Source organism: Aquila chrysaetos, chromosome 14, assembly GCF_900496995.4.
Source record: "Aquila chrysaetos chrysaetos chromosome 14, bAquChr1.4, whole genome shotgun sequence".
Lineage (NCBI taxonomy): Eukaryota > Metazoa > Chordata > Aves > Accipitriformes > Accipitridae > Aquila > Aquila chrysaetos.
In genome coordinates this window covers 19,117,281-19,135,147 of record NC_044017.1, presented here as the reverse complement: position 1 = coordinate 19,135,147, position 17,867 = coordinate 19,117,281, and the positions used below count along the sequence as shown (strand labels likewise).

Below are 17,867 nucleotides of genomic sequence, written 5' to 3'. Positions count from 1 at the left end.
TCTTGGCAATATGCAATATAATGTGGATATAATAACAATGATAATTGTTTTTTAACTGTTCTTTCAGCTCTGCCTAATACAACATCAATAACTGTGAGACAATGAAATTATTTAATTATGTGATTAATCTTTCTTTAAACACCAAATAATTCCATCTTCTACTTTAGCAGAAACATTGCCACACTTTATCAACAGCTGCATCTGTGAACTCCATTTGTCCTCTAAGCTGAAATAATCTATACAAAACCTTTCAACTCTCTCCTTACTCTAACCCCCCATAAAAATGCTTCATGGCTCAGAGAGTTTTGTAAACCATGGAAGTTGGAATATACTTTTATCGATTCAGTCACACAGCAAGAGAGAAAATAAGGATGAGATTAGAAATTACATCTTCAGATTATCACTTGAGAAAAAACAGAATAGGAGTTTAATACAGGAAAGTTGTTATAATTTATACACATGAAACATTTCAGAGGAAGCTTAGTATCTCTACAGTGGAAAAGAAGAGCCTGGTATCAGATGTGGAATAAGTGGACAGAAGTACCTATCATAAAGCAAATCTGTTCAAAATAATAATAGCAACAATAATTACTGAGATTAATTTAATGTAGAATTAACATAATAAATTAAACATGTAAGGTTCTTTGAAATTACTTTTTTTTAATTGACAGATAGATCTATAAAGAGAGATATATAGATATAGATATATGAAGTAGTATTCTTATCATGCCCTATAATAGTGATTTCCAAAAGCACTTTATATTCACATTTTATCTTTGAGAGAAAGATGCAGTTCCTGAAATAAGCACAAGAGTTTTGTAGTTACTCATTTCATCACCTGTAGATTACAGACTCAGTAGGCCAAGCTGCAGAAGAATTAAGTCAGGAGCTTTACAAAACAGTTTCAAAACCTAAAAGCCTTAAGAATAATTACCAAAAACATTACTTTGAAAAGTGAAGAGAATTGCTTTTCAAAGTTTGTATGAAAAATAACAGAAATATCATTTTATATGTTATATAGCAACTACAGACATAAAAATACAGAGCACAATGTATATCATACTCTCTACTCTGGAATTACAGCACTGCTTTTCTGATTAATTACAATGATCTACCGTTTCAACTTTAGACAACTTTTGAAGCCTTCTAAGCACATTAGCCAAGAAAAGATATGCAGCACACAGAGATATGCAGATCAAAATTAACTATAATGAGCCATCCAGTTTTGGAAGGGCTTCAAGGTATTATCCAGATAAGCCTGAAAAGTCAGTACACCTGTCTGAACCTACACCAAACTCTTCTTTTTTCTGGCTACATCATTTGTAACATAGGCAGAACTTAATTCTATGGACAATTCAAGAAGCTCTTCATTTCCTGTTACTACACATTTCTCATTTTGTCACACCTTCAAAAGTCCTACATTTATTTTGATAAACGTAAAACTGTCTTTAGTCAGCTGACCAGTCTTTTCTGAAGTTGGGAACATTCTGTAAATTGACCCTAATGAAAGACAGTGGATAGATCAGCAATTGTGGATAATATTTATGAATCTTGTGATAAAATGGACACAGTATCACCTAAGAGGTGACAGTCACTTCAATTTATGCTCCCTAAAAAAACCCTGGAATGTTATTCCTTTCTTCCCTTTCATTTTCCTTCTCAGTATAGTCCCTAAATCTCAGCTTAGTCCCTAAACACTTCTCTAAAGCAAATCCATTCTAAGTGATAATGCAACATTCTCTGCATGGGTTTTCAGATTGGACCAGCAATAGAATACATTTTAAAGGGTTCCTTAACTTGGCCTCCTGCAAAAATATACAATCCTGAATTTTCATGAGAAGTCTCTGCATACAGTTTTCTACCAATATTTTTTGCACACATAAACAATGCACGCTGAACCAGCCCCTTTAGAAACAAGGATTTCCACCTTCAAATGTGTATTTGTGTATTATGTAGCAGATTTCAGAAAAAGGAAAATTTTCAAGTAAAAATCATGCGTCAAATCATAGAGTTGTATATCTTGGATATAACTAATAACTGCAGATCTCTGTTACTTAAAGAGCATTAAATAGCACATAATTGTTTGTGTGATCACTTATACTCTTTTGTAGGCAGGAAGGAAACTTACATTATTATACTCAGATTATTAAATCAATCAGAAAGCTTAAAAGGAAGAATTTGTTACAAAAAAAGAGAGAGAGAAAGGCGGGGAGAAGCACTTAACAATCTGGTGCTTTAATTTTTTTCCGCTTAGAGCTGGATCCTAACAGGAAGGAAATCCAAACTTCATAAACTTCTCAAACAAAAAGTCATCTTAGGGCCACAAAGATGATTAAGGGATTGGAGCACCTGACATATGAAGAGAAGCTGAGAGAGCTGGGACTGTTCAGCCTGGAAAAGGCTCAGGGGGGATCTTATCACTGTGTATGAATACCTGATGGGGACGGAGTAAAGAAGATGGAGCCAGACTCTTCTCAGTGTTGCCCAACAGACGCAATTGAAATACAGGAAAATCCATTGAAAAGTAAGGAAAAAAAATTTATTTTGAGAGTAGTCAAACACTGGAACAGGTTGCAAAGAGACATCATGGAATCTCCATCCTTGAAGATACTCAAACCCCAACTGGACATAGCCCTGAACAACCTGCTCTGTGTGATCCAACTTTGACCAGGGGAGGTTGGACTGGATGATTTCCAGTGGTGCCTACTAACTTCAACTATTCTGTGGTTCTATGAGTATACAGTGAAAACGTGGAGGAAAATGTTCACAAGTGGCAAGAATTTTCTAGTATCAACTGATGTGGTAATACTAACGGCACCCATGTCATCTATTGCAGTTATAGCAGTTCTTTCTTGGTAGGGCTCTTAGAGTAGTTTTGGTACTTATTCACAATCTAGATGCACAAATGTTCACTGATTTGAACTCCTAAGATCAGATTTTAAGCCTATTTTTATACTTGCCTGTCCATAAAATGCTCGAATGACTGTCATGTAGTGCTGCTGTCATCATGCTCCTCTACCCTTGCTGAGCCATACTCCATGGAACGTTATACCCTAGAGCTTGCTTCTAACAGTGTCAGTGTTTGCAGGTTTTGTGCTGTTTGAGACTCAACACCACCACAATGGGAGAAAATCATGCTCACCCCTTCTGTTGTGGTAAGCCATGTAATGCAAAACCAGTTCAAACTTAATAGCGATTTCATTTAAACCTTTCCTCTTTTGCAAGAGACTCACAAAGCATTACCATCCTAAAAGGATTCAATGAATTATAATCTTACACATGCCTATTTTCTTTAATTTTGAATTATATTCTTCTTTTTTTTAATCATCATTTTAAAAAGATCTACATCTGGTTTTGTGGGCTGATATCCTAAGAAACTGGATCTGTGTTTTTAGTACCATATATTTTTATCATTAAGTTGTTATGACCAGCTTTAAAGGACTAGAGAGGAATTGGATACTTTAGGCATTAGTTGTGGTTTTAAGCTGCTTTCTTAGAATAAAAAAAATGCAAAAAAAACCCCAGAAGATACTGTATCAGGAGGCGATCTGTTCTTCTATATGAACTGTAACACAAACCCCAAAACGATACTGTTGACAAGGTTTTTTTTCCTGTCTCCCTCTTTTTGGTCTGCTTATTTGTCTCTGACTTCTTTCATGTCATCTCCCTTCTCCTTTTCACATGCATTTTTTTTTCTTTGATATTTTCCTGCCTTACTTCCCCCAAATAATTTCCCTTTTCTTCAGCAATTTTTGATCTCTCCCTCATAAACATGAATGCTTCTGCCCTATAAAAACTTTTGTTCTTTCCCCACATAGACTCTATTTATTATTCTCACATTGCATTCACTCTGCACCAACTCTATTTCCTTTACTAGATTTTATCCTGTAAATCCTATTGTGTAAGGTATTTTAATCACAATTCATTTTTTTTGCTGGTCACACTTACCCAGACTACCACTGTGAGTCCTACTTGCCTGACACCCTCCCATGCTTGCCTACACTCTCAGTCTCATCCCTCCTTCCCTCTGCTTACTTTATAAGTCTCTCTTACCAGCCTTAGTTGTCTGACTTCTCTTAATTTTGTCAATTCTCTTGATCTTTAGCCTTTTGAAAAACTATAAATTTCTAACAAAATATTTCTGGCTATGCGTCTATCTCACTATGTAAAGCAGCTCTTGAGCCCTAAGGCCAAGAGGCATGGCCCCACTTTTGTCCACAGAGCTAAACTCTCTCCACTTTCCTCCCTCCTCCAGACAAGACATTTGCATCCTAACTGCCAAGAGTTTCTGGCATGTGATATTTTCTGAATTTTGCATTCTTTTTGGAGAATGTTAGTCATCTATGACCAAAACGATGCCAAGGATCGTGCTCATACTTAAACAGAGATGTGATCATGGGCACATACTCAAACATCCACCCATCCATCCAATCTCCAAGACCCAGTAATCTTCTTCTCTATTTGGATCTGTCTAGTTTATTATCTTTCCTTTGCCTTAGAGAAAATCAGTCCTAGACACTGAGCTGTACAAACAAGTGGGGAACAACTGGGGAAGAAGTGGAAGCTCAGGTGAGCTTTGCTGAAGCAAGTGGGAGAATATAACTCATCTGTAACATGAGGAGAGAGAATGTGGCACCACCATCAACAGCTTGACTGTTGGGTGCCTCCATCTTCAGGTGGCTCTGTTCATCTCCTTCCTGCAACACAGGCTTTCTTAATTTAACTATGACTAAGAGCAAGTCACTACTAGGAGATGTTATAGTAACTTTCAAAAGAAAATAGTAGTTTGAGAAACAGACTGTTACAGGACTTTACATTTAGTATAAGGCCTCAGGAGACATATCAAAAATAGAATTTCAGGATGAAAAATTAAGAAAGACGTGTGTGCAGCATAGAGTTATTTTAACTAACTTGGTTTCTTCAGGCAACTATATTCATGATGACATTATCTAATCAAGCAAAGCAGCAAAAAATCAGAAGATATCTGATCTATTAAAAATGAATACGGAGATTATTGTCTAATGATAGGTAATTCATGCTTTGAAAGGTTTTATGTTTATAAAGAAAAAGAACAGGGGGGAAAAATTATAAAGGATTATTATTTGCTCAGTTATTTGTATTTTAAAGTACTGAGCTGCCACAATTTCCATTACATACAATACATTTATATGGCCATAATGTTACATTACAGGAACTCCTTTGTGATATTTGGGTGCTGGTTTCCTAGAATGTTAATTTATTAACAAGTGGATATAAGCCATGAATTCAAAAGATTGCCCGTGTGAAGGTGTTTCTAGCAATCCTACCTGTTGGCGGGATGATTCCAGGAGACATTAGGCCTGGGACAGAATGTGGCATGATATGAGAATTCTCTGGGGAGGTGACACTTTGAGTCCTCTTAGGAGGCCTTCCAGGTCTAGAACTGAAAAAAACAAACAAAAAAATTTTTACAATTAAGCTGTTGTCTTACACATCATTTCAAAGTTGTTTCAAGTGGTAACATGGACTGTAAATAAATTTGTTTCAAGGACGGTTGCTTTTGCAGTTAGATGTAATAGACTTCCATCACTAATTAGATTACATGCTGAATTCATTTTCCTCATTGAAGATCAGCCGCTCTTGATGCATAATTCATAGCCTGCACCTCGTTACCTGCTTCTTCATATTAATATCTATACACAGTTTGAATTGCCTCGTTTGCATATGCTAAAGTTCTGCATGCAGCCTTCAGCACGAAAATTATGCACTAACTTGTAATAATTATTACAGTCAGCCTGCTATTGATTTATGAGACTTTTAAAAACCAAATATGTGTAGTACTTGTAATGAATGATATTTTAAGGTTCTTCAGGAAATTAAAAGGCAATGGCTGCCTAAGGAAATGTTCTGCTTGTTTGATTTAATACTACAGTTAGCTGGGAGGTGGAATGAAAGAGTGATTCAGACCTATAGCACATTTTTCGATGATATGTTTTATTACTTCGCACTGCTAGCCTGATATCTAGATGATAAATGACAATACATATCTAATGTGTGAAAAGGTCTTGCAATTTCTTTATTTTTTGTCATTTAAAAGATAAGTCAAGTTATCATTTAACCCTTATTCTATTTAAAGTGAAAATCTCACTAAGACACCTTACTTTAAATATACTACTTTATGTCAGAAAAGACTCAGAATTATTTGTAAGATATTGTTGAGCAACTGCCATCATAGCAGCTTACATCTGTCCAGTATGGAAAAATAAAGGGCTTCAGGTTTTAAGCACTCCTTGTCTGTTAAATGCTCACATACACAACTTTCCATCTCCTGGACCGTGTAAGTAGCATACAAATTAGATACGGATTACAATGAAAATACTTATTACCCACTTACATGCAAATATGTACCTGCTACATACAATGCATATCCAAAGGCTTGTATTCTTATGTACCGACCATAGCATAGTACTATTGCAATATCCTTTAACTGCTTATTTAGGGGACATTGTGGAATAACTTCACAGAAAAAGGTGACGTGCAGCTCTAACACTGCAGTGTTAACCTATGCTTTGCCAAACATTTGAGGTTCTTCATTTGTTTCAAAACAAGAAAGAAAAGGAAAGTGGCTATGAAAGGTTTTGCTCCTTAGGTCCTCACGCTAACAAAACTTGAATGAAGGATTATGGCATTTTTAGCTGTGTTGGGACTGCAGAAGGAGGCAGATAATAAAATACTTCTGGTTTCTGTTCATATTTATTTCCCTTGTGTTTGGAAATACCCTTTTTTTTTTTGCAACTTCTACAACCTATCTTTAATAAACCAAAAACAATCAAAGTACAGGGCATTTTCTTGGAGTCTAATGACTCAAGGCATTGAGTCATTAACCTTAACTGATCATTAATTCCCAATTTAATGTCCTAAGCTGAGGTCATTATTAAAATTATAAGCTTGATAATTTCTTTGATTGGTTTGGGATTTTTTATTTTCTTTAATACAAACAAAATTGTCATATGTTCACAACTACAAGAAAAACAGTTGCAGAAAAAGTATTGTCTTATTCCAGCTCACAGAACCAAATTAAGTGTCTTCTGTTTTTCTTTGAAATTTCCTTTGTGATTTACAATAAAAATAAACATACCATGAATACACATAAAATTGACAAAAACATTATAGACAAAAATGATCTGATTTAAATGAAGTGTTTCTAATATATTCATCCACCAAAAAAATGCCACTATGTAAGAAAATTTTAATGGCTTAATTTAAATACCTATGATGATGCACTGTTCTCAAATCACTGCTGTGGTATGAGTACGGAAGGGTCTGACAACAGCATAAAAAACACAAGTGGGGTGCTATGGCATAATGCACAACCTACCAATGACTTCCAAGTCTTTAAAAACCAACAAGTTCACACCTGCAAAGACTCTCTTCAATGCTTCCTACCAATTATAGCCATGGTGAAGCCTGAATGCTTTTGTCTTTGATTTTAAGGAATTAAACCACCCCTCTTCAAAGCCTGAGAGAAGATGCCCATGGACCAAATCTGTACATGAAGGTCAGCCCCATATTATAGGTGAGTGATACTGAGATACCCAAAGCAAAATTTCCTTTGGTCACCTTCTACAAGCAATTTGATTGCACTACTCTGTACAAAAGGGCTGGCACACTCAAAGCCATAAATGAGCCCAGTAACACAACTCTACCCCATGATTTATCCCAAACTTTACCAAGTAAGTGTTTTCATGAAGTCCTAAACTCCCAATTCCAATACAACTAACAATATTTAAATGGAATTTCTGAGAAGTAAACCTCTTTTATCCTGATATTATTTTTAAGTAACAAAGCACTAACTCCAGTTTACTATGAAAAGGCCTTTATCTATTTAAGAAATGTTTGTTCCTTAAGACAAGGCAGAAAAACACATGTAAGAATTATTTCTTAAGGTCTGTAAAATCGAGAGTCATAGCAGAATATGTAATACACAATTAAAATGAGTAAATCTCTGACTGGTTAAAATAAGCACACATTGATTGTCCCCAATAACGGATTAAGTGACAATGACGTTTTGTTATTTATACTATGTACTTGTTTCATTAACAAAATTCCTAACTTGAAATACTACCATTTTATAAGACCTATTTTCAAATTATAAGAATTGCAAATATGAATCATTACCAAAGTTGTGTGGAAAAAATGGTATGTAAAAATTACTTTAAAAAAATAATAGCTTTGATTCTATTTGAAAACTTGCATGTTGCTTTGTAGTTCATTATCATTTTTATAGCTATATGATAAACTCTTTAAAAAAAAACATTAAAAGCATAGCAAATGAGTTTAACTATCATAAACAGAATGATAAAGATAGCTTAATGAATCATTTTGTTGGTATTTTTCCTAAACATGCATAAAGACCTACTTATTTTTATATTAGGACAAGTTCACTTTCATTCCAAGATAAGAAGCCTGCTTCAAAGTACTCACATGCCTATTTTATCAAAATAAGTAGATTTGTCTTCAGTATGAAAATAAAATATAAATAGGTATGAGTTGATTTGTTATGCAAAAGAAAAACACCAGAGCAATGTAAATTACTCTTCTAGTTGATGTCACTGAGATACAAAAATCATCATTTAAAAACTGTTGATAATACTCTTTTTACTCAAATGCAGATTTTATATATAAGCTTTTATAGAGATATAAAAAATATTTTAAGATTTTGTCTTTTATCTGAATAAAATCATTGCAAGAAAAACACTGGTTCTTCTGAAGACACATTTGACTTCTTAAGGCAATGCTAATTCTCTCAATGGGTAAACTATGCAAAGCTGACCCATTGTGATTTTGAAAATGACTACAGTTTGGATTTTTTAGAGCTAGGATAAACAGGCTTTAGTGCCAAAACACAAAAAGCCAACATAAGTCTTGTGACGGTCATAGTACAGAGAAATGAAGGAGTCTTTTGGGACTCCACAAGAAGATCCTAGAAGAAACAGACGTACATCTGGAATTCATAGCTGGTCTTCCCCTCTACCATTTCATTCTTTGAAGATTAAATTAGAGGGAGCAGAAATTAGACAATTTCAACAAAGATTTGAGGAAGGCACAATGAATAACTGTTTCAAATACCTGGGGAGAAGTCAAAGGGAATTTACCAGTTCCTTGTTTACCCGTTAAAAAGGAGAAGTAATAGAAACATTGTCACTCTTCCTGCTTTTAGAAACATAAATATGCAAGTTAGATTTTTTTCCTCTCTAAAACTGAAGTTTTCATGTGTGAGAGATCTTAATGTATGTTGAAGAAGAAAATGAAAGCTTCCTACAGGACCACATACTACTAACTTAGTTTTTGAAGTGAAGCACCTAAATGCATTTAGCTCCCTCAAAGCTCGTCTGCCTCATATAGGGTTGTGTAAGCTTTGTATCAAAATTTGCAGACTTTTTTCAGGGCTTAGAAGACGCTCCCACAGACAAGTGAGCTTTATGTTTGTGGACAATTATCACGGTTTACAATTACAATACACCATTATGTGACAGGGGAACTAAAGGTGCAGACTGGTTGTCAGGGTTTAAGCCCAGCTGGTAACAAAGCACCACGAAGCCGCTCACTCACTCCTCCCCCCTGGCCCTGGTGGGATGAGGAGGAGAAAATATAAAGAAACGCTCATGGGTTGAGACAAGAACAGGGAGGGATCACTCACCAATTATGGTCACAGGCAAAAGACAGGCTCAACTTAGGGAAGAAACAAAATCGATTTAATTTACTACCAATCAAATCAAAACAAGGATATTGGGAAGTAAACCCAAACCTTAGCACACCTTCCCCCCGACCCGCCCTCCTTCCCGCCTCAGCCCCACTCCCGGTTCTCTCTCCCTCCTCCCCCGGCGGCGCAGGGGGACGGGGAATGGCGGTCGGGGTCAGTTCTCCACACCTTGTCTCTGCCGCTCCTTCCTCCTCAGGGAGAGGAGGACTCCGCACTCCTCCCCTGCTCCGCCGGGGTTCCTCCCGCGGGAGACAGTCCTCCACCAACTGCTCCAGCGTGAGTCCTTCCCGCGGGCTGCAGTTCCTCACGAACCGCCCCGGCGCGGGTCCCTCCCGCGGGCCGCGGCCCTTCAGTGCCAGGCTGCCCCAGCGCGGGCTTCCCCAGGGAGCGGCGGCCATCTTGGGGGGCACCCACCCCCTGCTCCGGCGTGGGCTCCTCTCTCCCCGGGCTGCAGGTGGGCATCTGCTCCCCCGCTCCCCTCCGTGGGCTGGGGGGGGACAGCCTGCCGCCTGGTCTCCCCACGAGCTGCAGGGGCATCCCCTCCTTCCCCCCTGCCCTCGGGATCCGCACAGGGGTTCCTCTTCCCATCCCGATCCCCCGACTCCCGGCAGGTTTCCCCTCTGGAATCTGTTCTCCCAGAGGCGGGTCCGGCTCCCAGCCGGGGAAGCTTCCAGCAGCTTCCAGCAGGAGCCAGCCCTGCGGACTCTGCCCCGCTACCAAAAAACCACGCCACACAAACCCAAAACACTGGTGAATCTTGAAACTCTCAAAAAGAGAGGGAAATATTTTCTTCATTGGAATCAGCTCTTAAGATATTCAGAACACTTTCCAGAACCACTGAAAATAAATCCATAAAATTTTGGTCAGATTTGTATTTCATCCCTTCAACTTTCACAAATACTTCAAGGAATACTATGGCTCTAGAATTTTCATCTTTGAAGAAAAGGGTGTATATGTCTTCTGTACTGTGACTGGCATGAAAGGTACAAAACACGACAAGAAACTGAGAGTATATTGTCCTAAAATACAGCAAGTTCTCTGAAGTAGTTCTTTTTTGGTCTTTCGATCATATATTAGTCTTACATCCTTCCTGTTAACCAAATCTAGACAACAACAGATGGCTGAATTAAAGAATAAAAAATGGAAGAATCAGTGGTTATTATCAGCTAAAATGTGCTTTGATTATACTTTTGAAGTTTTATACACCTCCAATTGTATTATCAAAGTATGAGCTTGCTCCTAGAAATCACTTTGATAGTGCAAAACAATTAAAAACAGACATAATCAGCAGATCTGGTCCTGCACAATCACATGGAAAGAGACAAAGGGAGAATAGGTACCAGTTTATCTGCAGGCTTTAAAAGGAAGTGGACTTTTCATTCAGCTCTTTTCACTACCTGCCAGAAGACAGCCATGGCTTTAAAACTTAAGGGTCTCATCCTTGAAAGCCTTAAACACATAGACCTCCCACTGATTTCTGTTAAAGTTCTGAGCACCAAGGAAGGTATTGGTTCCAAAACACCTGAAACTCTTCAGGAGCAGTATATACCTCTCAGAGTAGGTTACTAGCATTTTATAGATGACTGATTGGATGGCAAAATATACACTATAAAATGAAAAGAGTGTGCAACGAAGTTGAGATAATGCTGTGTTCTATCTTTCTTATGTCCTGACTTTGAGGGATAATTGTGCAAAATTAACTCTAGATGAGCCAAATTTCACTCTTTCAAATTATTTTTATTCAGTACGTGAAGTATCCCTAAAGAAAACAGCAACTCTGCCCAGCTGTAAGAAGGCAAACTGCCTTTCTAGCCAAAACTAATTATTCTCAGGGCTAGTTTTCTACATTTACAGTTTTATTTTTAACCTTGTCTGTGAGCAAGTTTAGTGCACAGAAATATTGTCCTCATTTGAAACTGAGCAAACATGATGCAGTGAAGCTGCCATTGGCCAGGCAGTTTTATAATCAGTAATACTGGGGGGTGGCAGGGAGAGTTACACTCCGGAGGTGATAGGCAGCAAATCTGTAACAAGCATTTGGTGTATTTATTTAATGTATTTTTTATGTTCTTAGAACTGCTTAGAACAGCTTTGAATATCAATATCAATTTTAGCTACATCAGCATTTATGCATCTCATTTAGGTACATATTGAAAATCTAGGCTTTATTTCTCAGTTGTTCTACCTCCCCTCAGCCACTGGAAGTGGTTATTATGTGCTGTCATACACTGGCCACTGCAAAAGGGCTGACGATGTCACAGCCTAAAACTATTTGCTGAGTTAATGCAAAGACAGGGATGGCCTGTGACAACCTGTAACCAACTCTTCCTCCATGGTATATACGTGGTACTTCTGGGTTTTGGGATAGTTTCCATGCTGCCCTCAGCATCATACATGCAGCCTTCACACTAATAAGACTTGAGCCAAGGGCGTGTCAGTTCTGAAAAATAAGGTCTAGGAAGACTGACTAAACCTTTTGTGTAATTTAATTCCTTTGGTTGGAAAACACTTGCTTGCCAAGGTAACCTTCATAAATATTTCTAATGCACTGAACTAGCATTTTAAAGGCAAAAAAATGACAACATACATCGATCTAAACCTTATACTTTACTATTTTAAGTTTTCCCCTTCTACTCCCACTCAAGAACAAAGCAGAAGAATGCAATTCTAAGACTGGGCATATATCTATTTTGACAGTTAGTAAAACAAACATTAGAAATCACACCATGTCCTTTTTACTTGCAGCAGTCGTATAAAACAATGAAACTCTCAGTGCAATTACCTTAAATTTATTTTTCTTCTCACAGTTAAACAGAAAATGTTCTCACGCGATAATTAGGGCTGAACTCATGATATATTAGAAGAAGTTACTGAGACAGCAAACAACGCTGATAAAAATAAATACAAAGATGTGTTTAAAAATCTTCACAAAGAAGTATAGGAATGATCTTCAAAAGAATTAGGTTGTGTTATAGGAGTGAGCAGTGAAGGAAGCATACTGATAAAATATTACTACATTTCAGTAACAGAACACTTTACTGCTATTTTTAAACCAAAATGGCCAAAAATGGTTAATTGGTCAGAAACCCAGCACCAGTTATCAGTAGTTCAAATACTTAAGCTAAAAGGAAGAAAATATATTGCACTCCATATCCCATTCTAACGCCATTTACTGTAGTAATAAACAACCACTAGGATACTGAACTTTTGGGGGGTTAGAGGAGACCTTGTTGAATTATTTTTCCCCTAACAGACCAGTTATGCAAACATTATGCCACTTCCATCTTCCTCAGCCCAAATCACTCTCCTTTTCAGCAAGATCAGGAATATTCTTGACACAAGAGTACAAGATTACAAGATACAAGGTACATGAGTGCAAGAATATACAGAATATATATTACAGCAACACCTGCCAGCTCCTACTTGATGCTCGAAGTCCCACTACAAACACAATTAAAGAATCTAAGAAGATTCTACTTGATTGACCATACTACTTGAATATATAAATGACCCAAAAGGCAAGAAAGGAAATAAAACCAGTTAGAAATCTGAGTGTTACTGGAGTAAATTACAGTACCAGATTTGAATACAGCTGTGATTGTACATAAGTTTAAAATATTACTGAAATGTGACTGTTCTCTTAATGAAATTGAGATCTGTAAGTCAGCCATCTATTGGAAAGTGAAAAACAGATAAGAAATTAATCTAATTATGTTGGGTGGCAGAATTATGATGTCAGAAGTAAATTAAGCCAAAAAGTTCACTGCTTCATCTAATTAGCTGAAACACTAGATCTGCCTGAAAGTTCTTAAAACATTTAAGTATGTTGGCTCTTGTGACTATGTAATAACTGTGAAACACAAGCCTCTGATGATGACAGCTATACAAGCTAGAGTAGAAAATAAGTCTGAATGAACAATGAAATACAATTATTATACAGAACTCATGTATAAATTCAAACCATATTGATATATTTGTACTTGATATAAACGTTGCTTCAGAAAGAGTACTCAGAATATCCAGTAGAAGTAGAGAAATCACAGCACTGGAGATCCTGAAGAAAGTTACTTAGGAATACTGGCAATAACAACAAGAAAATCTTGCAGAATCATATTTATTTCCTCTATTTACACTGCTGTCTTTTCAGAATAATTCTTGCAACTACAAAAAAGAAAAAAAAAACTGTAAAAAAAGCAGTGCTCTAAAGTGCATTCTTCCCATAAATGCTCTTTCTGTCAAGTTATAACAGACGCCTTTCCCATTTCACTCAACCTTCCAGCATAAACCGCACCCATAATTTAAATATGCAAGCTAAATGATTCCTTCTAACAGTGTTATTCACCCACATGAAACCCCAAACTGTAACAGATGCAAAGCCTATTTTTTCCTCAACTGTTTTCATCTTTTCTAAGGCTTTTAATTCTAAAAAACATCCCTTCAAAACAACATCTACTATGTATATTATAAAAATGTCAAGCATGGAGCTAATAGGCCAGAAAGGCAGGTTTGATCCATAAATGACACAGTCTAAAAGAATTTTAAGCTTTCATTTTTTTAAAAAAGTTCCTACTTCAAGTTGCTGAGATGATTCCTAATGTGAAGCAAGTGTAACTGATGTGGTTATGTCTGTTAGAGTCTGCAGATGGCCTGAAACAATGATTTAAATGTATGAACTTTAGTTGGAATGAACAGTCCTGCTTCAAGGCTTGTTTTCTAACCATCTGCATTCATCTCTGCATAGAACTTGCACATGTAATTACAAATTTGTGAACATAAATCAGATAATTGCATGTACAAATAACCAATTAGACTCAAAGCAGAATTAGGCCATATAGTAGCACACTCCTCTTTTGAACACATATATAACCCTACATCCATAACATAAGTGAATATCTTCATTTAAGAAATTTTTAACTCGTTAAGAAAAATAACACCTGATTTGTTTTCCAGTAGGACATACTGGTCAGCAGCTGCCATTTTGAGATCCATTTTAAAAAAAGAACAGAAACACAAGAAGAAAAAACACCTACATAATAAAGAAGCCCACCACTGCTCAAGGGGTCACAGAGCTGGTGTTCATTACCGCCTGTATTAAATTTAAGACACATAAACATTTCAGTGATGATTTAAGCTCAAATAAGAAAGAAAAAAAATTGTACTATTCAAGGTAAGTATGTTGTGCAAATATTCTGGTTCTCCTGGCAGTTTGTTAGTTAATAGGCTACTCTTATTCATAACAATTGATAATGGAGTTCTATCATATAAGTGTATCCACTGTAATATCTGAATGCATTCATCACTTAATTGGCCACAATTCTTCGCATGAAATGCTGAAACAAGTGAACTGTCACCTTTTTAATGAAGCTGCCTATATCTTAAACCCTTTGCCCTTTAGAAAACTATTTATACTCAAAATGAAAAATTTTATTCTAGCTTCTGCCAGAGACTGTGGTTAATGTTCACTGCCCTTTATTCACCTTATTTTTAATTCTGAAAACCCACACTCATTAACCGTACACTTCCAAAGAATTGCTGGAACCATCTAAATAAAAGCTTAAAAGTGACTTTTATTGTACATTTGAGAGTAACAGTAGTGGTATGAAATACTGAAAAGACTCCATCAGTCTGTACAGCTATAACTGCACAGCTGATGCACACAGATTGATGGTAACAATGCAGTATCCATTAAAATCAAGAATTTAAACCTTTAGATAAGGTGGTTTGTATTTGTATATATGTATAAATACAAATCTATGAATGAATCTACTAGATCACTACTGAGCACTAAAAATTACAGGTTTCTTTGGGCAGACAATATCTAGGGTCCAAGTGAGATATTTATGTTGGGTAGCACTGTACAAGTAACACTGGTGAAATAAGTCTACTCTCTGACGGAGTGAACTTCTATCTGATACCAGTAAGCAAGTCCTAAACTAGAAGTTAAAGGGTATGCACATCATTAGTTTCATCTCTGTTGTTCAGACTTCAAATAGTTTGGGACAGAAACCAGCTATCAGTATAGCAATGGGTTTGTGCAACACCCAGCACAACACTCATCACTTAAACCCTATGTGGACCAAGAGATACAAAAGGGGTGATTACCCTTGTAGATACCCTTTAATTATTAAATTCTGGTGTGTATTCTAGTTGTACTTTACTTCCAAAACACAGCAAAACATGAACTCACAGGGAAAAAATGAATTATGGTATATTCCAGGAAAAAACCCTGATCTGTGTACCCAGTCCCCCAAAATCTGTTTGTGAAATCAAGATCCCAGGTGTGCTGCAGAGTTCCAACCCTGTAAGTCTAGATGTAGCCTTGCCTGGCCTTTATATTCTACTATGGAGTATCGTAAAATAAATTTATATTTTATTTTCCTTGTGCAAGGCAAGTAACAGAAACAATCACTCAAATTCAACCTCCCATTTTCTTTGCAGAGCAGCATCTGTAACCATATGAATAGTAGTACAGTTCTCCCTCCTAAGCAGTAGTACTACAGTAATTTGGACAATACATAATACCAATCCAAGAATCCCAAGTCCTAAAAAAACAGAAGAAAAAAAATAGACAGTACTATAGGTCCAAGTGGAAATATTATACCAATCCAACCAAACACACTTCTATTTGTTATCCTTTCAACAACTTAAAAGTCACTCAGTGCATTGCTATCAAGCTACAGAGGATCAAATCTGGTGATATCCTAAAATCTATTGCCATAACCCTTAGTCAGTGTTTGTAGGTATATTATCTGCAGGCCTGAAATACAGCCAGTGCTCAAAGCTGTCCCATAACTATCTTATGTAAAGTTTTCCCTATCAGAAATAACAGTCTGCTACTAATCTGTTATCCTAGGGAAACACTGAAAGTCAATCAGTCATTTCTGTTAAGTAGTACAAGTAGTATGTTTTTAGATAACAGAGCTGACAAATGTATCTACTTCTGATAAGATTTTTTAATTATTATTTATATTTCTTTGTAATTCCGGTAATTCCATTTGTGTGAATCTTTAGAATTACATAGGAAGATATCAAAGGAACTATTATATAGAAAGGCATAAATCAATTACTGAGAAGTTTATTTTAATATGTACTTTAACATGCCTAACTATGGATCTGCTCTGTATTTACTCTGTGACTGGAAAACTTACACATGCTCTAGTCCCTCTACTTCCCATCTCCCATAGTACATTATCAAGTAAAGATATCAGAGATATTAGACTTTGAAATTAATTTAAATTACTGTTGCACTGTGTCTGAAAATATCTGTTTCTCAAAAACATCTCACATTAGCCAAAATAAAGAACCCCCAAAATAAAAGATCAAATCCATCATGTTATTCTAATGCTTGTAAAAGCATTCTCATGATGAATTCTGGTTGAGACACCTTTAATTCAATTCATCCTTCCTTTCATGATCTTCACATCTTCAGCAGCATGGGACACATACAGCAGAATTTCATATAAGAGAATTTTATATAGGAGTATGACTTCTAAGATGGTCAAAGTGGCACCATAGACCTGCAGCACACTCTCCTGGGGTATACTACAGCTGGCCAGTATATACATCCATATGATGTTTGACTGGCATGCTCTGTGCCTGGAACATCTCCACATGTAACATGCACACAGAACTATCTTTTGGCTCTGTCCATATAGCTCATAGCACAACAAGCTCATGCTGACTGAGCATTAAGATGATAATGAAATACAAATTAATCATAATAATTACAAACACATTTTCTTTCCATGCCCAAAGTCAAGTTAAGCAAGAGTTAAAGCAGGTGCCAATTCACAATTGTATTTTGACTCTTCATATTTTCTGCTTTTCTGAAAGCCTTAACTTCAAAAACTGAGTACCTCAGTTTCTGTTCTCATACCAATAAAAATTTACTTTTCTATCACTCTGTCTTGCTTACATGCAGAAAAAGCTCTGCAAATGTTATGCCACATGCAAGTTAAGGGCTTAGAAATGAAAAATAATCCAAAATCATCAAATAAACTAATCCAAAAGTTTTTTCTCCTCATTTTGTTCTGGATGATGATCTCTGAATGTTAGATGTTGTAAACACTGATCAAGGTGTCATGGGTCAAACTAAGAGGGACATTTTCATCAATGCTAATGTTTT

At 36.4% G+C, this 17,867-nt stretch overlaps 1 protein-coding gene across 6 annotated transcripts in view; it reads right to left on the bottom strand.

Annotated features, from left to right (window-relative positions):
* DACH1 (dachshund family transcription factor 1) overlaps positions 1-17,867 on the bottom strand; it is a 366,735-nt gene that overhangs the window by 207,742 nt on the left and 141,126 nt on the right. For all 6 annotated transcript variants that reach the window (XM_030036529.1, XM_030036531.2, XM_030036532.2 and 3 more), the window contains exon 2: positions 5,307-5,422. In XM_030036529.1, the coding sequence (XP_029892389.1) occupies positions 5,307-5,422 (116 nt within the window). The remainder of the gene's footprint in view (positions 1-5,306; positions 5,423-17,867) is intronic.